Source organism: Capricornis sumatraensis, chromosome 2, assembly GCF_032405125.1.
Source record: "Capricornis sumatraensis isolate serow.1 chromosome 2, serow.2, whole genome shotgun sequence".
Lineage (NCBI taxonomy): Eukaryota > Metazoa > Chordata > Mammalia > Artiodactyla > Bovidae > Capricornis > Capricornis sumatraensis.
Window position 1 is genome coordinate 200753146 of NC_091070.1, and position 26329 is coordinate 200779474.

General features: G+C 52.6%; 1 protein-coding gene across 3 annotated transcripts in view; it reads right to left on the bottom strand.

Moving 5' to 3' along the window:
- Window positions 1–599: 599 nt before the first annotated feature.
- MAST2 (microtubule associated serine/threonine kinase 2) overlaps window positions 600–26329 on the bottom strand; it is a 208734-nt gene continuing 183004 nt past the window's right edge. For 2 of the 3 annotated variants that reach the window (XM_068963764.1, XM_068963765.1), the window contains 22 exons: window positions 24129–24283; window positions 22179–22254; window positions 19590–19799; window positions 15247–15348; window positions 12820–12952; window positions 11963–12024; window positions 11625–11710; window positions 10978–11186; window positions 9604–9742; window positions 7979–8111; window positions 7097–7262; window positions 6421–6522; window positions 6077–6199; window positions 5778–5887; window positions 5273–5427; window positions 4791–5071; window positions 4494–4691; window positions 3643–3869; window positions 3319–3441; window positions 2763–2899; window positions 2435–2628; window positions 600–2133 (listed from right to left, as the gene is read on the bottom strand). In XM_068963764.1, the coding sequence (XP_068819865.1) occupies window positions 614–2133; window positions 2435–2628; window positions 2763–2899; window positions 3319–3441; window positions 3643–3869; window positions 4494–4691; window positions 4791–5071; window positions 5273–5427; window positions 5778–5887; window positions 6077–6199; window positions 6421–6522; window positions 7097–7262; window positions 7979–8111; window positions 9604–9742; window positions 10978–11186; window positions 11625–11710; window positions 11963–12024; window positions 12820–12952; window positions 15247–15348; window positions 19590–19799; window positions 22179–22254; window positions 24129–24283 (4641 nt within the window). In that variant the 3' untranslated portion in view covers window positions 600–613. The remainder of the gene's footprint in view (window positions 2134–2434; window positions 2629–2762; window positions 2900–3318; window positions 3442–3642; window positions 3870–4493; window positions 4692–4790; window positions 5072–5272; window positions 5428–5777; window positions 5888–6076; window positions 6200–6420; window positions 6523–7096; window positions 7263–7978; window positions 8112–9603; window positions 9743–10977; window positions 11187–11624; window positions 11711–11962; window positions 12025–12819; window positions 12953–15246; window positions 15349–19589; window positions 19800–22178; window positions 22255–24128; window positions 24284–26329) is intronic. The other variant, XM_068963766.1, reaches the window with a different exon arrangement.

Here is a 26329-nt window from a genome sequence, read left to right on the forward strand (position 1 = left end):
CACCTTCCTCTACCTCTTTTCTTCATTTACTAGCTAAGAGGCACTCCAAATGAGATAAATATGACTTCTAGAGTCAAGAGGACCTAGATTCTAATCTTAGCTCTGCCCAAGCTGTATGATCTTGCCCATGTTAATGTCTGAAAAACCTGAGTTCCCTTCTCTAGAAAGCAGGAATATTTACAGCTACTGGTTCCCCATCACCTAGAGAAAGTCTAGATTCCTAGAAGACTCTTAGATATGGCCCTAGCCTAACTCACTAGACTCAAGACCAGTTTGAATTAATTTTAGTTCTTTGATTGTACCAGATATATGGGCAATAATGTGTGCTTTCTCTGGACATTCATTCTCACACTAAATTCTCACTCTTCTAGCAAGTTACTACCTATCATCTATCCTTCAGGTTTGAGCTCAGACCCCACAGTGTCTGGGAAGCCTCGCCGGCTTAGGCTCCCAGGACAGTGGGAACTGTCTCATTCACCATCATATTCTCAGCACCAGAGGACCTTACGTTACATTTGTATGGACTGAAGGAAAGAAGCAAGCAAAAGACATAAAGATAGTTTCCAAGAGTGTGTATTACACAGGACCGAGTGCAAGAAATGGCAAACAAGTTCTATGTTTGCTTCAAAAGCTCATCAGGTGCCAATGCCAAGTCCTGATGCTTCTGAGGGCCCCCTGGGTCTTGGCCCTTCTGGAGCAGGCTGGGCCCAGGCTCCGGGGTGAAGGGGCAGCTCTTGCATGGAACGTCCTGCCTCCTGTCACCTGAGGCATCAGGCACTTTGGTGATGACCAGTGCTGGCTCCTCTTTCTCTCTCTGTGCACACTCAGACTCCCATAGCCAGCTCTGGCTGGGAACCTCATGAGGTGGATGGGCCAGCCCAGGGGCACTGGGTGGCCATGACTTCCCCTCCTGTCTGGGGGACAGGTTTGTAGGGTGGCCTGGAGTTGCAGTTTCCAAATCTTGGGAGTTGGCTGGCCTATCTTCCATTGCTGCCTTTCCGGCTGGGGATGCCCTGTCAGGGCCCTTGAAGAGGGATTTCCAGGACCGTGGGCCCAGCTCTCCAGGGGTGGAGGCAGTGGAGCAACTGGCAGGGATGAGTCCTGAAGAGCTCGGACAAAGTGCTGTCAGTGCCTGGGTGTGGAGGTGCGGGGCTTTCCAGCAGCCTTCAGCGGGGATGGGATCTGTGGGGCCAGCCTTCCCCAGGTTGGGGGCTGAGGACGAGGAGCTGGAACCCTCTTCAAAAGCCTGTAGGATCCCAAGCTTCTTCTGGGGGATACCAGGGCCTTCCATTCTGGGAAATCCCAGTGTGACCCCTGTCAGTAGGCCTGGGACCGCTGGGCCCTGGCCCCTGGGATCCCGGGGCAAGAAGGCGTCTTCCTCACCCTCTCCTGCTCCTCTGAGGGGTGGATCCTGGCCCCTTTCTCGGTGGGGTACCCAGCTTGGCTCCTGAACACCTTGGCTGTTCTCAGGCCCCTCATCAGTGTCATCTTCCGAAGAGTCAACCTCCCGGATGGCTTCCTGCTTCTGCAGCGACTCTCGCCGTTCAGCCCGGTCCTGGCGGAGGGTCCCTAGGGCCCGTGAGGGAGCAGCCTGCAACATCCCTTTTCCTGGCAGCGCCCCCTTTCCAGACAGCACACTCCTGGTCCCAACTACCTCCAGAGGGCTGACTTCCCTGGGGGGCAATTCCTTCTTTAGCTCGGGGTGGGGCAGGTCAAGGCTCTGTTTTCGAGAAGTGGCGAGCTTCTTCTCAGAAGCAGCCAGTGCAGCCGCCAGTTTTTCAGCCGACTGCACCCTCTTAAGTAGTGGTGAGCGGGGTGGCTCCGCGCTCTTGGGCCGTGAGAGTTGCCGGCCTAGGGGAGGCGACAAGTGGAGCTTGGTGGGGAAGGCCTGGGCCCCGTGGCCAGAGAGAGGTGATGGAGAACGCTGAGGTGAAGCTGCTGGCGGTGGTGAAGGGGTGTGGGCCAGTGGTGACAGCGGGATGCTGCCCGCCGACTTGCGCCGTGGAGAGCGGTACTGGCGTTGGAGCTTGGGCGCCAGACCGTGGAGGGAGCTCGGCCGTGTGTGCCCAGAGCCGGCGGGAGAACTGGGCACGCTGGAGCTGGGGGAGCTGCTCTGTGATGAATTCCCCCCAACTTTGCACAGACAGACACACACACAGAGGTAGAGGAGTTAGCTCTTAGAAGTGACTGAGGGGAAAAACAGGGCTTAGCCCTGGAATATCCCAGATCATCAAGGTGACCCCACCAGGGAACCAGAGCTTGGGCTACAGACATGAGGTCATCCCTCGCCTGTCACCTCCTCCCCAGGACTGCTGGATCTGCTGGGGGTGGGCTGAGAAAGAGCCTTGGAGAGGGATAGGTGAGATGCACAGAGGCCCCAGGACTCTGCCACCTCCAAGGGGCTGCTCTGCGACTTGCGGGGAACCCTCCATACCTGAGTGCACAGCTTCAGGGGTCACCCGGTAGCCCTGCGTGGGAGAGCGGGGAGAAAGGCTGTGGCTGTGTGTGGGCGAGCCTGGCCCACTCTCGCCGGATGACAGGGAGCGGTTAAGGGAAGAAAGGCTGCGGCTGGTGTGGAGCAGGGATGCCTGCTTGGTGATCTTCTGGAACAGGGAGCTCCTTTTTCTGCTGCAGAGATGAGGTCAGAGGTGGTCTGAGTTCTGACCGGGGCACAGCACACACTGGGCCCGGGGCTGGGGTGCCCGGCGCACACCAGCCCTGGCGTGGCTCAGAGTGGACCCCCGTGGCTGAGTATGGCTCACCTTTCTTGTCCATCCTTGCCCCGACTCCGCTTGCTCCTTCGGGCCATCTTGGCCTTGTAGCTGCCCTTCCGAGCAGGCCCCACCTTAATGGACGTGTTCTCCAGGGGAGTTGTTGAAATAGACACCTTGTTTCCACTCTGGGGAACAAAGCATGCGCCCAGACTAAGGCCGCGGCCATGTTCCTGCCCCGGTCCCTCGCTCCTGGCACGGCTGTCCACAGCATGAGTTTCTGCCTCTGCAGCACCAGGTCTGAAACAGGGACCGCCTCCCCTCTTCACAGAGCAGGAAACAGCTCCACTGGAGCCCGAGTGGCTCAGGGTTGGGAAGAGAGAGAAGAGGCTCACAGGCCTGTCTTCAATTCCACAGCTCGGCAGGATCCCCGCCTTGATCAAGGAGGGTGTCACCTTCCAGGGAAAACCCTCTGCTCCAGCCACACCCATGTGTATGGGTGCCTATCTTAAGTGCCAGCTGTGCGTGTGCCCCACTCCCCTACAGCCAGTCACAGACTCAAGGCTGGGGTCATGCAGGGGTTGCAGGCGGCACTCCCAGCACTGACCTTCAGGATCAGCTCCACCACCTCCGTGTGCACCAGCCCATGCACAGGCTCCCCATTGACGTGCGTGATGAGGTCCCCCTGACGCAGCCCTGCCTCACTGGCTGGACCTCCATCCTCCACGTGCTGTGCCGGGGAAAGAACAGTCCTCAGTCTGGAGCCTGGGCATGAAGGGTGGGCCTACTTCTGCTCATCAAGCTGTGACCCCTCTCCGCCCCACCCTTTGACCCTGGAGGGTGGTGTGGGCAGGGACAGACAGGCCCTAGTAAGAGGAAGGAAGAGGAGTGATGAAGTTGGGGGACAACAGGTCTGGATGGCCCGACATACCCACACCATGTGGTGCACGGTGTAGACATCTGAGTCACCCATGTAGACACGGATGGCTCGTAGGGTGAAGCCATACTTCTTGCCGGCTCGGTGGATGACGATGGGGGGCCGTGAGCTGCTGAGGGCTGGCAGGAAGTCCCTGCTTGGAGAAGAGTCCCTGGATGATGGGTTGGATGACTGGGAATGTGGGGACATGGGGCTGGCCAGTGGAGAGCAGGAGTGGTGCTCTGGAGAAGGAGAAGCTGGGACTTAGCAGGTCCACGCTTGAGCCCAGCCCATCTGGGCTGTTGCTCCCACACAGCTCTAGTCACAGAGCCTGCCTCCAGGCCTGTTTTCCCCACAGCCTCCGAGTAGCAAAGCCCCCTCATGTGCCCAGACCCTCACAGACCCAGGAGGTGATGGAAAATGGCAGCGAGCATTTACTGAGCGCTTACTTTTATGTACTAGGGACCATACAAGTGCTTCATACTTGAATGTCACAATTATCCTATGAGCTACCATTATGGATATTCACATTTTCTGATGAGGAATTTGAAGCTCAAAGGGGTTAAGCAACTTCCTCAAGATCAAGGGCCCTTTAGAGATGGAGCCAGGATCTGAATGTAAGCTCTCTGCCTTGGAGCCTGCACTTGCCACACAGTGCTATCTGCCTTCTGGTGTGCACACACACAACCCGAGACTGATCCTCACTCCGTTAACAAACGGACAGCAGTGACACACAGTCTTTCTGACACCTGCTCCTCAACACAACACACAGACACACCTGCTGGGGTCAGAGCCCTGGCCACAGACCCATAAAGAGGCCAAGGCCCTTGCTATGAACCTTGGTCTTCACTTCCCGGGGGCCTCACCGGCAGGAATGAGAAGGGACAGGGCCGTGGCTGAGGCGGACTTGATCACTTTGTTGATGGGGCGAGCGGTGCGCTTTTCTATGGAGTCCCCGGAGAGCAGCCGCTGGCGGGCCCTGCGCACCGCCAGGTCACTGATGGCCTTGGCTGTGGCTCCCTCCGCCAGCTGTGGGGTTCCGCGGCCTCCTCGGGTCTCCATGGCTGTGGACCAAGCGAGCAATGGGGTCCACTGTGCAGCTGAGCCTCCACTCCGGGCCCCCCGCAGCACCCCAGCCAGGCCCTCCACTCGCGGGGCCGCACCTGGGCTGGGGGCGCTGCTCTGGCCAGCAGGCTCCTCATCCAGCTTCAGCCGCCGCTCGGCCGGCCGTTCCACGGCAGGCCCAGACGCCCCCTCTCCAGACGGGGTCAGAAGCCATGCACCCTCCTGCTGCTGCCTCCTGGGGGCGCCAACAGCCTCCTCAGTGCCCTCCGGGAAGCGAGGCACGTCCAGGAGGCCCGAGCAGTGGCGCCGCACTGTGAGTGGAGGGCTGGAGTCGCTCTCGGTGTGGGACGACTCGGACACCGACAGCCGCTTCCGTAATCTGGGAGACACGAGGCCGAGGGTGGAGGGCCCGGCGGCCTCCCTCCTCCAGCCCAGGCCTCCTCGGGGGCTCGGCTCACAGAACCTCCCTCCGGGAGCCGCACGCGGGAAGGCCCCTCACGGCATCACGTCCTTCCCCGTCATCGGTGACCGCCCCACGGATGGCCGTGCCGCCCACCCTGGCCCAGCTCTGAGCACTCACATCTCAGGGGAGCCGATCACCCAGCTCCGCTCGCGGCCCCTCAGCCCCGCCAGGCCGTCCGTGCGGTCCTCCTTCTCCTCACTCAGGCTGCGCTTGGTGGGGGGTGGCGTCCGGCGCTCCTCGAGCAGCGAGAGCCGCTCCATGCTGCTGTACACCTGCGGGCACAGGACACCTGCCGGGATGCCCAACCACCACACCACGGGCCACAAAGGATCCCTGGCGCCTGAAGCCCAGGAACTGGAGCTAAGTCTCCCCTTTCCTCCCCTGTACACAGCTGATGAACATTCAAGAAAACAGCCATTCCACTGGTCTGACCTGGCCCCACCCTGGCATCTCATACCTCAGGGCCCTGAGTAGACCTGGAAGCATCCACTCCGTGCAGGTGCGGCCCTCTCCCCTCTTTTCCTGGAGACGGCGCCAGCCCCCACCCCTTTAGGTGGCCCCAGCACGTCCCTCAACAGGTCTGGTCCTCCCAGTTCTCCAGCTGGGGCTGCACCGGTCGCACCTTGTTGAACCTTGGAGAACAGGACGAGAACTGGCGAATCTCAAGGCAGCCATCCTCACTCACTTCCTCCTCATCCTCCGAGTCCACGTGGTGGTATCGCTCTGAACGGGCTGGGACACACACGGCAGTGCCTTTCAGAGGCCCTGGTGCTGGCCTCCTTCAACCCTATCAGACCTTAGGAGGGCCTGGAGAAGTGACTCCCAATACCAAGCTCAGGGCACACAAGTGTCTCTGGGCACACACGTGTCTCTGGGCACAGGTAGGATTCCCACACCTCCCTGTCCCACCAGTGGCCTTACTGTCAAAGTAGCTGGTATCATCCTCTGACTCCAGCTGAGGAATAAATTCAGCCTTCTGGCGAAGAAGCCCTGTCCAGTCCAGACCAGTGAAGAATGGGTGCTGCTTCACCTCATAGGCACTGCCTGTGGACAGGGATGGTTTGGGCGGGTGGAGTCCAGGTCAGCATATCCAGTGAGAACCTAGTTCCCGAGAGGCTGGGCCTGGAGGCCTCAGCTCCAACATCTTCCTCTTCTGCCCACAGGGAGCACGGCAGTCAGGAACCAGGGGCACTGCCCACATCTGAAGCCTGAACCTCCCAGTTACACGGAAAGCCCCGCCCCTCCCTTACTGGGGCCTGTCCCACCTGTGCCCAGTCTCTCCAGTGGGTTCTGGTGGAGCAGTTTTGAGGTGAGATCTTGGGCATCCGGTGGCAGAGCATCGTCCCCCTCAGGCCACACAATCTCATCTGAAGAGTCATCGGGGTGACAAGGGAAGGAGTGGGTTAGAGAAGGTCTTAGAAGTCGTGGGCAGAGTGGGGAGCTGGAGAAGAGGGTCCTAGGATAGGATACGCCATGGGGAGGTATAAAGGGCCCGGCCCAGAGCCGTGAAAGCCTTGCCTGGGACCCACTTCAAGTTGCACAAGTTCCTCTCTCTCTGGGGGAATCTCCCACATCCTCGACCACGGCTGGTTCTTTGATCCAGAGTAGCCACTGAAAAGCAGTGGTGTCCCCTGCTCTAATCTCCAGCTCACCCTGCCTTTATACTCCCGACACATATACACTCACTCACACACACACACACACACACAGAACTCACACTCACAGCACAGGTACACCCATGCACATATGCGGGATCACAAACGTGATCAGAACAAGTGCTAGGTGACACACAGGGTGTGCACGTGTACATCTGAAGCAAGCACACCAAACACACACATAAGAATTCAGAGCAAGAACTTGTAAGCCTCACAGATGCTTGTGTAAATCATATCTGTGGATCTGGATTCTGTCCTCACAGTGGGCTGGGGTGATGGTACCTACCACTGATCACTTGCCCAAAGAGCTCCTCCGGAGTGTCTCCAAAGAAAGGGACGCAGCCCACCAGGAACTCGTACAGGATGATGCCCATAGCCCACCAGTCCACCGGCTTCCCATAGCCCTGCCGCAGGATCACCTCAGGTGCAATGTACTCTGGGGTCCCGCACACCTGGGCACAGAGAAGTTGGGGGGCTCAGCACCTGGCATGGTGGCTGGATGGGTGGGGGTGCTCCCGCTTCTTGGAGCAGAAAGTCTCTGAATGAAGACTCATCGCACTCTGGTTAATGAGCAGAAGTGACAGGAGCCCCAGGGCACCAGAGCTGGCGCTATCGGTGCGGTAAGTTTACATATTTCCTAATTAACTGAAACATCTAGTTCTATCCCTTTCGGCATGGGGTGCCTACATCTGGTCTCTGCCCTCGAGCCTCCCAAAGAACAGACCCCATGGCCACTTGACTACTACAGCGACTTGTGGACAGTCACAACCCGAAATGTCAAATCAGGAAACGCCCAGAGGCTACTCTTCAGAGGCAGCCCAGTGGAAACTTGGAGCTGTGTTCTCAGGACATAGGCGCTGGGAGAGCTCTGCCCTTCACTGAGGCCAGGAGCCTCAGGACCGACCTAGTGTCGGCTCTGAGTGTCAGCGGTCCTGAGACCGATCTCCCAAGCCCCAGGAGGAAGATGATTTTGGCTTTTCTATCCATTTGATTCTCATGGGCCACCCTGTTTCCAAAGGTGCTCCCTCTCAGCACATCCCTGGAACCACAAGGAGGAAAAGACAGGCGCTCTCAGTCTTAACACTGAGCTTCAGGGAAAGCATGCGGCTCCCAGTCCTTACTCTGAGGCCTGGAATTCAACCCCCAAGCTCTCAACCATCCTTCTTACCTGCTTGTCCAGGAACTCCCGCGCATCCTTTTCAATGTGGCCCTCGTACAAGTTTGTAGTCAGACTCATAAGGCCGATTTTGGAAAGGCCAAAATCAGTGAGCTTGATGTGCCCCATGGATGTAATCAGCAGGCTGGGAAACCAGAGAAACAAATGTCTGGAGTTATTTCCTGGTCTTCCAAGAGTGCTGACTTTAGCATACTCCCCCTTTCCTCACTCAGACAGGGCGACAGGCAGCTGTGAGAGAACAAGCAGCTCTGGCTGGGTGAGAACTGCACTCGGCATGAGCAGCTAACCCACATTTGCCCAGCCCCCCGCCCAAATGGGTCCAAATGGGTCCTCTTCTCAGTGAAAAGCAGAGTTTCTCTTACGTACTGAGCTCTGTGATAAATGCTTTAGCGATTGTTTATAAAAATATTGTGGCTCATGAAAGGTCTTACAGAGGAATAACACAACCAAAGCAGGTATTATCATCCCCAAGAGGAGCAACACGAAGCTCAAAGAGAATTAATTCACTGACCTGAGCTCACAGAGTTAAGGAGCGCTATGAATGCAGTCTGTCTAATGTCAAAGCCGCTTTCCATGACAGAGGTTTATCACCCCAGCCTCAAGATGGAAACATGGAAGATGTCTCAGCCTGCTCTCCCATCCCAGCCTCACCATTTCCTTCCCACTTCCCCACCCCTCTCTTCTCCCGCCCAACTCTTCTCCAGGGCAGGCACTGCTGTTTGGGGCCTAGGCTACTGCTGTGGTCTCACCACCTCTTTCCATGGGCAGTGATCTTCCTAAACCTAAACCAAAGTCTGAGCGCATCACCTGGTGGTTAACAGATCCTTCAGAGGCTCTCTGTGTGTATTCTGCGCTTAGTCGCTCAGCTGTGTTCGACTCTTTGCAACCCCACGGACTGTAGCCCACCAGGCTTCTCTCTGTCCATGGGGATTTTCCAGGCAAGAATATCAGAGTGGGTTGCCATGCCCTCCTTCAGGGGATCTTCCCAACCCAGGGATCGAACCCTGGTCTCCCGCAATATAGGTGGATTCTTTGCTGTCTGAGCCAAGGAAGCCCTGGGTCAGAGATTCTCCAGGACCCTTTAAAACTCAACCCAAACTAAATAAAAGGTCCCTTGATGGTTCAATCCCTGCCCCTCAGTCACTACTCTAACTAACAGTCTCAGCTTCAGCCATACTGTACTATTTGTAGTTCCTCACACCTGTGTGTGTCTTTGTATATCCTGCTCCTCAGCATGAGAGAGTCACCCACACTGGACTTAAGCGCTATAGATCAGGGACGAGAATACAGTGCTTGGCAGAGAGCACATGCCAGCAGATGTCAGCCCACTTGCTCTGCCATCTACTAGATGTGTGGGTTCTTTTGCTTCTGCTTGGGCTCTTGGGTAGAGCTCCTCAGTGATTCTTTGATGTCACCAAGGCCTTACAATGCCCTTGCCGGACCTTGCTGTCAATGTTCTTCGCATCTGGGGATAGTCAGGGGTTAGAGTACCAAGCCTGGGTGCACAACCACATGAGTAGCCATTTGAGATAAATTCAAACATGCTGTGTCTGCCTTCATTTATCTTGAGACCCAAGTGGGAGACCCTAGACAAGGGACTCGAAAAGTGGGCATACTTGTCAGGCTTGAGGTCACGGTGCACGATGCCGTAATTGTGTAAGTACTCCAGAGCTAGCACGGTTTCTGCAAAGTACAGGCGCACCATGTCCACTGGCAGGGCCCCGATGTTCTTCAGCAGCGTGGCACAGTCTCCTCCTGCAACAAGCCCAGGCCACCATGAAGGAGGGAGCCAGTGCCCTGCTCCAGATGGTCTCAGAGGCCCCAGAGGAGATGGCCTCACCAAACTCCCCGGTGCTAGAGATGGTGATTCTAGCACCCCTGCTGCTGGTGTGGGTGGGAGACAGACTGTGGGCCGGAGCAGGAGCAAGAGGAATCAGCCAGGGACGGTCAAGGCCACTGTTCAGGCCAAAGAAGGAAGGAACCCAGGCCTCTATGCCTGTAAGTTGACTTGTTGGGACAAGACTAAGTTATTTTTTGGATGGGAATCCTGTTTATTATAAACACATCTGGGTGATATTTCAGCATGTGTTATTTCCTTCCTGTTGGCTGTCCTTTGAAGTGAAGTGAAGTGAAGTCGCTCAGTCATGTCCGACTCTTTGTGACCCCGTGGACTGTAGCCCACCAGGCTCCTCCATCCATGGGATTCTCCAGTCAAGAAAACTGGAGTGGGTTGCCATTTCCTTCTCCAGGGGATCTTCCCGACCCAGGGATGGAACCCAGGTCTCCCACATTGCAGGCAGACACTTTAACCTCTGAGCCACCAGGGAAGCCCTTTAGTTTCGAGTAAAGTAACATTGTAAACTCCCAGCACATACCCAGGGAATTAAAAGGGGAGTGTTGCTCCCAACTTCAAGACTTAGGCAAAATGTCTTTGGAAGCTGTGCACAGCCCTGACGAAGGGAGGGGAAGGCCACTGGAGCAGCTGTGCTCTGCCATGCTGCTCTGCGCCAACCTGAGCATGCTGTATGCTCTTTAAGGGGTGCCCCTCTACAGTCATCTGTCAGGGTGGCAGCCTGCCTTTCTCCTGAGGGCCCAGATGCAATCCTCCCAGCGACTGATCCTGGGCGTGGGTGGCTCTGCTGCCTCCTCGGTCCTGTGTGGTGCCAGTAGGCTGTGGGCTGTGCAGGCTTTGGGCACAGGTTTTACAGCTGAGGGGCATAGACACCCCGTCCCAGAGTGCCTCTCTCTCTGCCTGACGTGGGCAGCCTCATGGCAGCTACTGCTCCAGAAGCCTCTCCCTGGGAGAGGCACGGCACCTGGTGCCCGCCATGGCCAAATGGTCTCTATGATCCTAAAGCAGAAACCAGGGCCAAGGACAGGTGGGGAAGCTGGGCCCTGAAATGCCACACCCCCCCAAAGCTGCTGGGCCCTGATCAGGGCTGTCTCTGACTGTGCCTTGGCCCCCAAGCAGGCCACCTGTCCCCCAGTACCTTCCACATACTCCATCACCATGCACAGGTGGCGCTTGGTTTCAAAGGAGCAGAACATGCTGACCACAAAGGGGTTCTCGGCAAAAGTCAGGATGTCCCGCTCCACGAAGGCCTGCTGGATCTGGTTCCGCAGGATCAGGTTCTGCTTGTTGATCTTCTTCATGGCAAAGCGCTGCCGGGTGGACTTGTGCCGCACCAGGAACACGGCCCTGGAAGCAAAGCCTGTCTGTTCCCCACGGCCCTTGGCTATGCCCTCCGCCACTGCCAGCCTGGGGGTCAAACTGACTCCTTTCGCACCTTATCAGTGTATGGAACAGAGGGGCAGGTGGTGTTCAACAGTGAGAAGGACCCGAGGGCCTGCCCTGTGAGCTCATTGAGTTCCTGAGGACACAGCTCAACCCCTCCTCAGAGCTCATGAGTGGAAGAGTGCCCCCAAGGGAAGAGGGGCTCTTGCCCAGGAAAGCCACCACGCTCAGCTGTCAGAGGGAACTGCACTCTCGCCTCCCTAGGAGGCTTCACGGAGGGAGAAGGGCCATCCTGAGGGACAGTCTTGCTGCCCAAAGGACCAGGTACCACTCACTTCCAGAAAGAAGAGCCCACGGGCCAACTGAGCTCCAGTGCCGGCCACACCCGACCCCTGCCTTTACCCATAGGCGCCATTGCTGATAAGCTTAATGGTTTCGAAGTCCTCCTCAGAGGGTGTCTTTTTCGATGTCAGAGATGCCCCACGGCCCTGGAAGACAAGGGAAAAGGCAGGGGGCAGGCATGCTCGTCAGAGTGCACACACCTGAGGGGGCTGTGCCCCAGTGTCTGCCCCGCTCAGCCCTGCCGGAGCCTCCCGACTCCTCCCGGAGCTGAACAGCCCTCAGCCCGTGCGGTGACCGCCCTGTCCGCTGGCCCTCCTGCACAGTCTCTGAGAGAACCCACAGCCCACACTCCACAGGGCTCAGGCCCCAGGGTTGAGGCAAGAGCTCAGAGTCTTTACCTCAACCGAATCATCTGTCTCCGGAGTGTCGGGACTGTCATAGCTGCTCAACTGGGCCATTTCTAGAAACAAAGCAAGGACACAAGACAAAAGTGTGCGTGGCAACCTCAGGCCTCTCGGCCACCCGGCTCGCGCCACAGGACAGACGAGTACAGCGGGGGCACAAATGCTCCCTGCACCGGTCTGGGAGGTGATCTGCGGCTCTGGCTTTAGTGGAGTCACAGCTTTTGGACTTGTTTGCCAAATAACATTGCCACTCGTATCTCTCTAAGTCCAGTGCCGTTCAAAAGGCCTGGAAAATTCTATAAAGCTTCCCTCAAACTCGGGACAATAGCTGAAAACAGGCCTGAAGCTGGTAGCCGGCCCCCGTCCTGCCGGCCAAGACTCTGCTCTGCTGGATGAGGCCGGGAAGTAGGAAAGGCAGGGGCGGGACGACTAGAGACAAGGGACTCAGACGCCCACCTTTACGAGAGGCTCAAGGTGAAGCCCAGAGTCGGGACCACCCCAAGACACAGGCAGACCTGTAAGGTGGCTGCAGGAGAGGCAAGCATGCAGATGAGGTGACCATTTTTGAAAATGTGATTTGGGTCCTTGTGTTGACCTCTTTTGACCTTTAGGATCTAAATCCAACCCAGGTGTGCCCAAGACAACTCTGCTTGGGTGTCAGAAGGCAGATGTGGACAATCTCAAAGGAGTGGCTCTTTTATGACACAGAACACAGGGTTTTCCTACAGCCCTCGGGCCTCTGAGGCTGTGTTGTGTCCCTGTCCAGCTAACTCTCTTCTTCCAATGGTTTCCCTGCTGTTAGAGCGTGTAGGCTGTGGGGCCTCTTTGCAGCCACGAGGCTGCATGCTCACCCTCTAGGGGATCCCGTGTGAGGCCCAGTTGGCTAACGATGTAGCGGGGAATGTCACATTTAATCCCTTGTCCCTCTTTGGCGTGGCCCTCAGCTGCTTCTAACAGGTGGTAGAACTCTTCAGGGTCAAACTCCTGTACCGGGGAGAGAGGTAGTCAGTGGTGAGAGCTACAAGCAAAGGCTGCTGGCCTTTATGGCTTTAAGGCATTTACCCAGAGCAGGAGGAATAGGAAGACTTCCTCTCTGTGATGGACACCCCTACCCCAGAATCCCCAGAAACATCATGAGTCAGGGACCAATGGGGACAAAGCTGTCTTAAAGGTTACCTCCAGATTGGACATCCTAAACATCTGCTGTCTTCTACAGCAAGACGACTTAGAGCTTTCAGTTTCAAGAGAGCTCTGCCTATCTGCTGGTCCAAAGCCTTGTGCCAGCCAGACACAGCACTGTCCGGAGTCTTCCCATACCTAGTGCAGAGGGGCAGTCCTGGCCCACCTTCAATCACACTACACAGCCCTGGTGGCACACACCCATGCTGTCAGGCATCTACTGAGCAATCCCTGTGTCCTGGGGTCTAGAGAGCCATATGGACACAGCACAGAAGTCCTTGTCTGCCCAGAGCACAGAATAATGAGGGCCTCACTGACTGAGTGCCTACTAAGTGTCATACTCAGCGCTAAGCCCTGATGATACCTCTATGATCTTGGGGAGGAAGTCAAGTCTCACAGAGCTGCATGGATTTGACCATGGCCACAGAGGTAGGGAGAAAGACAAAACCACTGCACAAGCCCAGACTTAACTGCCAGCCGCTGTTTAACCACAGACTTCATGTTGTTGCAGGAGCGGCCCTCTGGTCACCACAACCCCAGCCTCCACTGCTTTCCTTTACCTCTGTTCTCAGGGGTTTAGAAAACACCACCACCACCTATTTGGGTAAAATCTAAGCCAGACTGGGAAATTCTGTTACCTTCTTCTTCCTCCATCCCTGTCTAGTCAGAATGTCTACTTCATAAACCCCCCTCTACCCAGCTCTCTTTATCTGGTCTCTCCCACCATCCTAGTTCACGGCGTGCCTCTCTCACATGAACTGTATTAAGAGCCTCTGCCCCACTGTCCCTGGCTCATCCTGCCTTCTCCCCCAATTCACTATCCGTGTTGTGCCCATAGTTATCTTTCTCAGGAGTAAATCTCATGGAGTATTACTCAGAAATAAAAAGGAACCAATTACTACTGCATGGAATAATATGTATGAATTGCTACAAAATTATGCTGAGCTAAAGAAGTCAGAACATACTGCATGATATAATTTATATGAAACTGTATAAGAGGCAAACTTAACCGTAGTGAAAGAGCAGATAGGTGGCTGTCTGGAGTGGGAGGTGAGGTGGGGAGGGGAAAGTGGCTGACTGCAAAGGGCCACAAAGGGAATTTTCTGAGGTGAGAGACATATCTTCCATCTCAACTGTGGCAGTGACTAGACAGGTGTAGATTTGTTAAAACTCACTGAACTGTATAACCAAATAGGATATATTTTATTGTATGTAAATTATACCTTTACAAAGTTTTAAAAAGTAAATCTGACCACATCACATTCTTACCTAAACTTCCTGATGGCTCCCAGTGGCCTTACAGATAAACACAAACTTCTAAGCCAAGAACCCGCACACTTCATGGTCCTGTCATGATCCACCTCCCAAGTTTTTCCCTCACCAGCTCTTCAGACACACCCGTACTCCATCAAATGTCCTTTCTGACAGCTCTCCCCTGGCAAACTCACAGTTATCCTTCAAGTCACTGACTAAGCTTCATGTTCCCCAGGGGGCCTTCACTCAACATTCATTCCTGTCCATCCTGAGAAGGACTAGGGCACGTCCTTCCCCATTCCCCATGTTCCCATTGCACCTTGGATTTTCCCCCTTCACAACACTTCTGCCAATATCATAACTATTATTTGGACATCTTCAGGCCTTATACCTAAGGCATTCAAGATGAATTCTAACCCTGCTGCAGAGGAGGCATTATGGGATCAGGATTCTGCTTTATTTATACCTGTACCTCCAGTGTCTAGAATGAAGGAGGCATTCAGTAAAGTGTCACTGAATGATCAAATGAAGGGTGGACTCAACTTGTGCAAACAAAACTGGCCTGTGCTCCTCAGCCCTGGGGCCCCCACTAACCTGGGCTTGCTCAGTGTGGGATGGGCAGATGAAACCTCTCCCCACCACTCTCCTCAGGGGTGTCCACCTTTCCTCAGGGACTTATTTGCTCCCCCAGTGCTTGCACATCATATTTAAATAAGGACTTCAGCAGCAGAAATGGCAGTGGGTGCCCCCACAGTTCTGCTCTTAGCAGAATACTTCCTCTGCAGTCCCTATTCCCTCCCCTCCAGCCACCACCCCCCACCCCAACCTTCCCAGAGCCCACTCACCAGGCATTCCAGGAGACGAGCTGGGCGGGCAATGACAATCATCAGCTTTTTCACCAGCTGCATCACAAAAGCCACTTCTGAACTCTCTGAGCGCTCATGAGCCTGTAGAGAAGACAAAGGTAGCTTGAGCGATCTGCGGGCGGAGCGAAGCAGGACTGGCCTGAACAGAGCCGACTCTGGGGAGAAGCACTTTGTAGTACAGAGAGCTCTGCAAAGCAGAGACCTTAGAAGGGGTCAGAGGGCCATGAGCAGGAGCCACGTGAGCTGGTGAACACTGCATGACACAGGAATGTCACACGGACACACCGCTTTACCTGCTTCTCCATCCAGCAGGCTTCACTTAGCTACCAGACCCCAGCTCAAGAGGCAGCTCTCAATGGAGCCTTCACTGATGCTTTCCATCACAGACAGACTGTAAGGAACAGAAAGACCTCAAAGCAGGAGAGCGAGGCGAGCAGCAGGGACTTCAGAGAGCGGCTCTGGCTGCAGTGGGGATGGTGCCTGAAAGAGGGCAAGTCTAAAAGGAGGAAAGCCCACCAGCAGGCTATGGCAATAGTGAAGACGAAAAAGGCATAAATCAAGGAAGTAAGAATGTAGGGAAATGGACAGACTGGGTCATCTGAGAGCAGCCCTGAGGGGTGCGAGAGGCAATAGATGGTAACTGCAGCTCCAATCTTAGGGAAATTTCAGTGAACCCCTAAATGAAACAGATAATATAAAAAGATAGGCAATTTAGGTAAGGATAGGTAGTAGTAGTCAGTAGTAGTTAAGTTGCTAAGTCGTGACTCTTGCAATCCCATGGACTGTAGCCTACCAGGCTCCTCTGTCCATGGGATTCTCCAGGCAGGAATACCGGAGTGGATTGCCATTTCCTTCTCCAGGGGATCTTCCTGACCTAGGGATCAAACCCAGGTCTCCTGCATTGTAGGCAGATTCTTTACCAACTGAGCTACAAGGGAAGCCCCAAGGATAGGTAGAGAACATATTCCCTTTAGCTTTAAAGACAAAGCAGGTAGGTGGAAAAGAGTTCTGTTTTGGACCTGGAGAATCTGAGGTACTACACCAGCTACTTCCTCAGGTATTTGCTCAGCCCAGGAGAGCTTCTTTTTTCTGGAAACTGCTCTGACTTCTAGAATCTGTATTGTGTGGCTGCACTTTCCCTCCCACTTCCAACAGCTGACCAGAGGGGATATAGGTGCTGAAAGATGGATGGAACAACAACGGTTAATATCAGGGTGACAGAACTGTATAACCCACTTCTGGGGAAAAGGATGAGCATACCTACCAAAGAGAGAACAGAGTGGGCCGGAGGAAGATGACACTTCCTGGGCTTTCCACAGGTTCTCATTTCTAGCTCTGGTCCCTTCCGAAAGCCTGGTTGCATTGCTGTCTTCAATTCTCTAGGACCTGCCCTTTCAGTCTTTATATAATAAACTGTTCTGAGGTGGCTCTACTACTTGCAATGAAGAATACCAGCCAATGTGAGAAGGAAAGTGAAGGATCTGAAACTCAGGAGAATGCAGGTGGGCAGGGACCCTTAGTGGATGGATGACAGCTGAAGACATGGGAGCTGACAGGACTGATCAGAGTGAAGAAGGAGAACGGGAGCATGGATGCTCAGGAGGGTGCTCCTCAGAACACCAGAATTTAAGAGAACTTGTGAAGGGGCAGCAAGACGGGAGAGAACAGTGTCACGACAACCAGGGGGAGGGGAGATCAAGGAGAGGTTTGTTCACTGTGCAAACTCCTGCAGAGAGGCAAGCAAAGAGGAGGGCTGAGAGAGGTCACAGGATTTGGCAACTGGCCAGTTAGTTCTTTGGGGACTTTTGCCTGAAACAGTTTTAGTGGCATATGGGAACAGAAAGTGGAAGGCAGGACGCTGAGTAGTGAATAGGTTGCAAGGAAAGAAATATAGCAAATGAAGACCATTTAAAAACAAAACAACAACAACAAAAAACCTGGTTATTAAATGAGAAGAGAGGCTGGGCACTTGATGGAATTGTGTTCACTCTTTTAAGGTGCAGCCCAAATATCAACTGTGTGAAGGCTCATCTAAGACCCCTGCTCCATGACACACACACATACACACACGAAGAACAAGAAGTAACAGCTCCCTTTTCTACGTTCTCCTAGCTGTTTGCTCATAGCACATGGTACTAGCATGTTGTCTTATAATTAACTGTCTCTACAGCTATGCTGCTGGGCCTTGTGAATAGACAGCCTGTGTCTTTCTTTTTCCCTCACGTACTAAGCCTAGCATAGGTGCCTCTTATCAGACGTCAATGCTTGCTGACTGAGTGTTTGAAAGTGTAAGACCTTAGGCTCTGGAATGAATAACCTGGGTTTGGGTTCCAACTCTGTTACGCAAGAAACAAGTTACCTTGGGCTAGCTTGGCCCCTTTAAGTTTTGGTTTTCTCATCTGTTTATTTAGAGAATAATATTAGCACCTTCCATACAGGGCTGTTGTGAAGTTAAATTAGTGCAGTAACTAGCATATTCATGTACCAAGGTTTCCCCGCAGGCATCTTTCATTCTAGTCATGTCAAACTACTTTACCTGTAATGTCCAGAATGTACCAAGTTCCTCCACACCTCTGAGAGGTTGTTTGTACTCCTTCCTAAGTCCAGTGAACTCCTACCTCCTCATCAAGATCCAACTTTTCCTGAACTCTCCACAAAGTCAGCATATCCTCCTCTGTGCTCAGAATTCATCTCTAGCTAGTGCTCATCAATCACACTTACTACAAAAAACAAAAGTGAGGTAATTCATAGAGCACTCAGTGTGATGTCTGGCACACAGGACACTTCAATAAATAATAGCTGTTATTTTTACTGTAATTCTTATTGATGGGTCTGTACACCCCCGTCAAAGGCGAATTCCTTGAGCCAGACCTGCACTGAACTTCTTTTCTGCATTCCTAGGGCCTAGCAAACGACAGAACATATGACTGCACTGGCTCCGTGTCTAGTACTCTTCCTACTTCCAGGGGCAATGAGTCTGGAAAAGGCCTGTAGTTTCTGGGCAGGACTCTGACTTTAGCATTCCAGAAGATCAATCTTAGACGTACAAGCAACCTTGGAAGTCTGGTTGATTTACCTGATATCTCAGTCCCAGATTCCTATCTATCGTTACAGAACTGTTAGAATGTTATTCTTGAACGGAAACAAACAGCTGCCAGTGATGTTTCATGGGACTTCAGCTTTTTAAAACTCGTATTTCTGCAATGTCTGAATACTTTTAAAATCAGAAAGACACTTTTAAGGAAGAACTTCTTCATCTATTAAAATCAAAACCTTTCTCACAGTAACTCTTGTCCACTGGGCTTGTCTGCCTTTTAGGGGACAGAAAAGCTATGCATCTATTACATACGAGAAGACTTCCAGTATCTGACAGCAATGATCGTGATCCTTTCTCTAGATTCAACTTTTTCCTAAATTAAAAAAAAAAGAAAACCTTCCTGCTCCTAACTTCTGGACTAACACACTGGAGTCCATTTGATTATCAGCCTTGGCTCTCAGCTCAGTTGGTGAGAAGGCATGGGTCTGGAGGTAACTGGGTCTGGCCTGGGAAACACTCTAGTGACATGAAGAGCCCAGCCCCAGGGAGACAGCACATCTCCTCCCCTAAATTGTGCTAATGGTGTGATATGGACAGCTGTGGTCTGCGGAGAAGCACCCATCACCCAAGTGGAGAGGTGGAGAGGAAGCCAACAGTGGAGCACCAAGTAGCGAGGACTCAGTGGCCTCTGGATTACTTCTCCCGGAGACTTCTCACGCTCGGGAGCACCAGGTCTCAGAACTTCTCACTATGTACAGGGAGTATCGGCGAACAGATAAACCCACAGAGCAGTCCTCAGGACTGCTTTATCTCGGCTGAGAAGAGGCGGTCTCAAGGCTCTGCTTACACCAGTGTAGACTACCTTCCTGTAAGAGGCCTGGCCTTCACAAAGACCTCTGCCAGGGCCTTTGGTAGACCAGTGTGTCTACCAAACGAGAGCCCACGGCAGCCACTGGGGCCCCTTTCTGGCTTTGGGTTACAAGTTTCCTAAGCAAATATTTATGAACACTACCAGTGTTGGAACCTCGGGCAGGGTGACTGGAATTAGAAAAGGAAAAAACTCATAGCACTGAGTTCTGATACTAAACAGGCTTCTCTCAGAAATGCAGGGGACAAAGGAGGAACCAAAGTCCAGCAGCAGCAGCAGGACACGTGAGGTGGGCCCCCCACACCAGCAAGAGGTGGCAAGCAGGCTGGGAGCACCGTGACCACTTTAATCTGAGCTCAGGACCAATAACCCCTGCCACATGGAGCGTTCACCAGAGTTCTGCACAAGGACACTCACATCTTGCAGAAGCTTCTCTAGATTCTCTTGAAGTTCGTAGAAGTAGTGTGACGTAATGAGGCCACTCCGGGATTTGTCCAGGCAGTCTCGGGCCATCTCTATCACCTGATGATGAATAAAGCTCAAGGTTCCATCAGCCAAGGGCAACACGTTGTCTGGAGTGTTGGAGGAGATGAACTCGGCTAGATGCTCTTCCATTTGTGCAGTGGCCTGCAAGTCAAAGAGGACAAGTGACTCTCTCCTCCTGAGCCAGGTCACCTGGAGCTAAGCCTGAAGGGCTTGGTCATAGCCTGAGGACAAGCTCTGTGATCCTGCTTTCCTCATGTTGCACTTGGGGAACCCGATGACTGGACACATGAAAGGCCGCCTTCAAGTCAAGTCAAACATTCAGTCAAGGCCCTCTCCCATCTGGCCTTGTCCACCTCTCCACTCCTTAAAGGGCATGCTCTCTGGCTCTAAGGACACTGGGGTTCTGTTGTTTCGCTCCTTCATTATGCTGCCTCATGCCTCTGTCCATTTATGCTGTTGCTTGTGTGTGGCTTTTTCACCTGCCAAGCCTGCCTGGCAAACTCCTATGACTCCTTCTAATCTCAGTTCAAGCATCATTTTCCTCTGGGAAGTCTTTGATTCCTCCAGGAAAACTAGGGCTTCTTTTCCTCTGTGCTTCCACTGGACTCCCCAACTATACAAACTTGGTGTGTGGACACTGCTGGTTTCTAAATCTGTCTCCAAACTGGGAACTTCTTCAAGCCACAGGGAGTCTGATTATCTCAGGATGCTCTTACTTCAACTTAGGACCCAAGTGAGCTAAGCAGATGTTCAGAGAGTATTTACTCAAGTTGTGAATCTGCTGGCTCATGGACCTGGATCCCCAGTAGAGCAGCATGGGGTTTGGCTCAGAAGCCTCTTGGGGACCTAACTGCACATGAATGTCGAAAGAACATACGTGAGCTAACAAGTTCCTGCCTGTCTGGGGCTTGGCTTTCTTTTCTTTGCCCACCAGGTGGCAATTTCTGATTTTCAGTGTGTTTAGGTGGATATTTGTGTATGTGCGTGTATGTATACACACATTTTTGGTTTATGCATATATACACACATATATATATGGTGGTGGGAGGGGAGAGGAGGTAGGAGGGAGTGGAAGGAATCAACATATTTCCTCTATCATCACTTCATCCTACATGAATGACTTGGGGACACACAAACATGGAATGTTAGAATAACACGACACCTAATACATAAGGAGGAGGAGGAAACATGTGGTGCATTTCCAAACACTATACACACCCCCAAATTTTTTAATAAAGAACCAAGCACAACAGAATGATTTCCACACTGTCACTCTGCCCCTCTGCTTTGCTCTCGTTCTCCAGGGCCCACTCAAAGGCTAGAAAGTGCAGACCACAGAGCAGCAGGGAAATAACAGTTAACACTTCTGAGTGCTACTGTGTCCTGCGCACAGTTAGAAAAATTTAATGTTCATTAATCTTCACAAGCTCCCTATGAGAGAGATTCTCTTCTTATCCCAAATTACAGATGAGGCAAACGAAGTTCAGAGAAGTTAATCATCTGCCCCGGGGCACGAGACTAACACACACGGGAGGCAGACTTGGACGCGGTCGGTCTGCTCCCAGAATCTGCCCTTCCTCACTGCTCCGCTTCCTGCGAAGAAGGAAAGCACAAGGGTGGCACAGCCCCCTCAGCCTGCCATGTGTGCCCGGAGACGCCCTGAGGCTAGAGAGAGGACACGTTGGAGGAGCAGGAAAGCACACATTGCCAGCCCTGATACAGATGAACAGGCAGAGCCGGGGGCCTAGATGGAGGATGAAGAAAGAGGCCTGAAGACCTCATGCTTGCTGCCGTCATGAAGAGGGGTCCACCTGGCCCTGGTTCCCTCTCTCCAGAGCTGGTTTGTCCTGCAGGGGCAAGGCCTATCGTTAGGCAGCCACACCACAGGGTTTAGGCATGTGGTCTTCAAAAGGAAATGCAACTGCAAAATAAGGTTCTCATTCCACATACGAGGAGGTTCACCATCAAACTGCACCGATGAAGACCACTTCCCAACTATCTCAGGACAGAAAGTCGCCTCCCCTCTTGGCATTTCCCCACTTGAAAACACAAGTCTAGTTGTGAATAGCAACTCTGAGCTCTGTCTCCCACCTTAATGCTCCCTCTGGCCAATTTCATGGCAGGGGAAATTTAGAAATCTGCCTTGAATGAAGGTGCTCTCAGAGGGCAAATCTCCTTCTGGGGGATCCCAACTCATGGATCCTCACTGGAGGGTTAGAACCAAGATCTCTGCTCTTTCCTTCCACATTAACATGTGGTAGGATATGGCTTTGACATTTCCCTCTAGACACCCCTTTTCTGTGGGGAGTGGGGAAACAGAGGCTTGCAAGCACAGTCCCCAGACTTCCAGGTCCTCTGTCCCTCCTCTTCTCTGGCAGTCTGGTAGCTGCCGTGTTGTGCCCTCCTATTCTGGCTGCCTCCAGAGACACGGTGCTACCTCCCACCTCTGGTCTTTGCAGTGGGGCTGGCTGGAGGCGGCATCCTTGAAATATTACCATTTCTTTTAATCTGGATCCTTACCTTGGGGAATCTTTCCTTGTATACATGATTCATCATTATTATTTCACTGTCAAAGGAAACTGGTGACCGTCCAGGACTAAATAAGAAAGAAAGAAGTGTGTTACATTAGTGCTAGGGACATTGAGGAGAAAAAGGCCCATCCCCAGAGCCCGTGCCTGCCCACCATCTGCAGCACCTATACACTCCCACCTTCAGGAGTGCTGAGTTCCAGAGCCTCCTTTTTCCTGGAGCTGTCAGTACACTTTCTTCAGCTCAAAATGGTGTTACTTGGAGCTAGACTACCTTCCTGTAAGAGGCCTGGCCTTCACAAAGACCTCTGCCAGGGCCTGAAAAGGCCTAGACAGGAGGAGACCACTCTTGAAGTCACAGGTGGTTCTTCTAGGATCCCCACCCCCATAACAAGACTCTCTGGGTCCTCCTTGCTTTGGCCAGTGGGGTTGGGCACACCTCTAGCATGTTCTAGGAATCAGATCAAATCAAGCTACCAATCATCAAAACAACTAGAAGAAGACAGTGTATAACTGTATCTTTCCCAAACAAGCTGCAGCCAGTGGGGCTGACCTAGCTCTACCTGGGGGATGAATGAGGCTGGTCCCGCCAGCCTTTTGAGGACTGTATACCTGGGCCATCTGAATCTTCCACTTTGGCCTACATGTGATTATATCCTCGTAAAGGATTTCAAAGTCTAAGCCACACAATTGAGTGGCTACTTGGGTCCTGCCCAGTTTGATGCCCCCGACCTGTGATCCCAGTTGAGTCCAGAGCTGCTCTTCTCTGCCTTTCCTCCCTGCAGTGGCCCTGGTCCATCTGCTGCATTAATGTACATTACCAAGCATTTTAAGAGTAATCCTCAGGGATTCCCAGAGGTACTGCCGTCCTCTCAATCTCAGATGGTCTAACAGGTGCCCCTGTCTCTGTGTGGACTGTGAGGAGCACCAACATTCGGGCATTCCTCTGTGGCACTGGGCTCCATGCTCCCTTGTCTGAACGTCTGACCCTGTGCACTGCAGTCCCAGTCATTACTGTCCTCAACCTAAACTTGAACCAGCCTTTGTGGTCTGGCTCAGCTCACTCCCTGACATTTGCAGTGCCAACATTACCCGAGGGGACTCTTCATGGGAGGCATTACTCCTTGGCCCCCACCTTCAACATGTCGGCCAATTTAGTATTTCTCAGGGGCCCTGGAAAGCTGAGCTCCATCTCTGAAAGCCCTGCTCATTGCAGTTTCCACCTTCTTCTTGAACCTGGAATTCTGGCACAGATTTACCATCTAATGCCAAAGAGAAGAGCTGACTTAATCCATAGAATACACAGAGAAATCAGGGGTTAAGGACTGATTGGTTTGATGAGCCCTAGTGATTCAGGGAGACGAGACTGATTGAGATGGCCATTTAGTTCTTCTTTTGCGATGGGCTTCTCCCCGAGTCAGCCACAAGTGTCCTCAGAAGCAATGTTTTCAGTTGGCCGAGTTATATATTCTGGGCCTCTGGGTTCTTAGCCAGGTAACCATCAGAAGGGATGATACCATTACTCTCCCGTAACTGAAGAGTCCACAGTACATTTTCTACTGCCAACCCCTCTTCTTGCCTAAGAGCATCGTTAGGTACCTCTCAGGGGCAGGGAGTGGTGGGGGGAGCTGAACTGTACCCAAAGCCAAAGGGCTTGGGCCTCCCTGGGCTTGACTCATTCGAGCTGTGCCCATGTGCTAGGCCAGAGGCTGGCAAATTATGGTCCACAGACCAAATCTGGCCAGCTGCCTGCTTTTATAAATAAAGTTCACATAATGTCTGTGGATGAGTCCACACAACAGCAGAGTAAGTAGCTGCCAGAGGTGGTATGGCCTACAAAGTGTGAAATATTTACTGTCTTGCCCTTTATGGAGCAAGTGTGCCAACTCCTAGGCTCTGAGGACAAGCTGAGCTCCAGGGCACCAGGTGGAGGGCCCCTCACCTGAGGCTGCGGGAGCGGGGCCGCAGGGCGGGGGACTGCCGCCCCTCCTCATCAGGCACACTCTCTGTGCTGAAATGCTTCGTCAAGAAGTGCAGTTCATCGGCCGTGGGCTGGAAAGGCAACTGGTGCAGCTTCTCCTGAGAGGAGCACGATGACTAGAGGGACATTAAAAAAAAGCATTAGAGACAAGTTTGAGGCAGGCCAGGAGCGGAGGTGGGCTGAGAATGGTGAGGGGCCCCCAGTCAATGTAAACCTGAAGTCAGCCCACAGCGGATTCCCCTCCACAGGGCATGATCCTGTCCATCTCCACCCCTCAGGGCTCTCAGTCCTGATGGAGCCGAGATACTCTCCTCCTTCCTGAGTTTTGCAGGGGGTCAGACCCAGACATTCGTAAGGTGTGAGAGCTCCTCGACTCCCTAGGGGTCCTCTTTAGGTGACAAAAAGCAGATTCTTCTGCAAGGACCCCTTACTTTCGTGAAGCTTTTGGCTAGTTGGAATGGCAAGTAATTAATAAGTCATGCTTCCTGGCTTCTTTGGCAAGGTCCTAGGGATGCTCGGCCTACAAAACGACATCCTGGTAAGTTCTCCTTTCTACAACACCTTGGAGAGCCCCGGGGGAGCTCAGCAATGCTTCCTTCAGGCTGTTAACCAGAGGGCAACTGGCTTTGCTGAGGCTGTGACCACTGCACCCAGGCTCTAGGGATACCAATAGGCAGGAAAATTCAGCAGGGAACAAAATTATTTTCAGATCTGCAACCCAAAGACTAGACTTGACCTGAAAATAGGTAAGAGTTCTAAACGTGGCCTGTGACTGAGATTGAAGCTAAGCCTACTGGAGTCACAGGAGATGACGAGAGGGAGTGAGCTGAGCTATGAGAGGCAGCCCACAGTGCAGCCACTGCTGTGGCAGTCCTGGTCAGTGAGCACCCCCTTACCCGACAAGGCTGGCTACAACAGCAGCCAGTCTAACGCTCCTGGCTCAATTCTGCTCACCAACTGATGAAGGATCTGGAGTTAAATGTTTAAATCCATTTACACTCAAAGCTGCAGCACCACACTGAGAGAACTCTGAGGCCACACGTAAGCCTTAATACCAAGTGAGAAACCAGAATTTTTTTGACTAACAGTGCACACTTCTCTCATGGAATGCTATAATAAATAAAGTCGTAAACAGCTGGTGGGAGGTTTTCCCAGGGCTCTGTTTTGGTCACGTTTTTTAATAAATGGTTTGGACAGAAACTGTAAAAAAGTATCCTCACTCAACTGCAACTAACGTGAAGCAAAGTTGGTATTTTAAGGTATTTCAATAAAATAAGCTGAAGCAATGGGTTGGGTCAATTAAAATTTTTTGAACAGGAATATATATACATAATAAATACATGACACTTACCTTGGGTCTAAAAAAATCATGGTGGAGTAAAGGATTATGGGAAGGGATATTTACTAGGGAAAGATCTGTAACTAACAGCTGCCGAAAGACCAGTGAGATCTTTGGATTAATTTAAGAGTAATATTTAGGACTCTCCTGTGGGTCCAGTGGTTAAGACTCTGCACCCCCACTGCAGAAGGCATGGGTTGGATCCCTGGTCAGGGAACTAAGATCCCACGGGCTGTGAGATGCAGCAAAAAAAAAAAAAAAAAGAGTAACTTCTTTTACCTGCTTTGGATTTATGAATATAGACAAACTGAGCTGAGAAGACCTAAAGAATGGTGGAATACAAGGGAAATGGGTCACTCAGTCTGTGGCTTGCAAAGCCTGAAACACAGCCCTTTGCAGAAAGTGTTTGCCAATGTGTCATCCTGCCTTCAATTAAAAGTTGCTCAGTGAGAAGTCTCATTTTAGCATCAGTTGTGCACAGCAGCAATAGGACATCTGTTGTGTTTTAGGCTAAAATCTTCTCTAAGAAGTTTTAGAAGTTTTTGAAAGGAAAAGTGAAAAAGTTAGAGGATACATGTCCTTTGGGACATGGAAGGGGTTATCTGCTCTTGACTGCAGTTCTGGAAATAAAATAGGGGAGCAAGGGAACGGTGCTTAGGAGTCCCTGTGCCCAGCCTCATGGGCAAAGTAAAAGTCCATCCTCAAGTTCCCCTCGGAATCCACTAGGAATAACTGATGCTCCGAAACAAGCTGGTTAATTCTTTCCAAAGGCATGTAATGGATCTGACTATGGCTATTAAGGGCCACCAGACTTCTGCCCCGC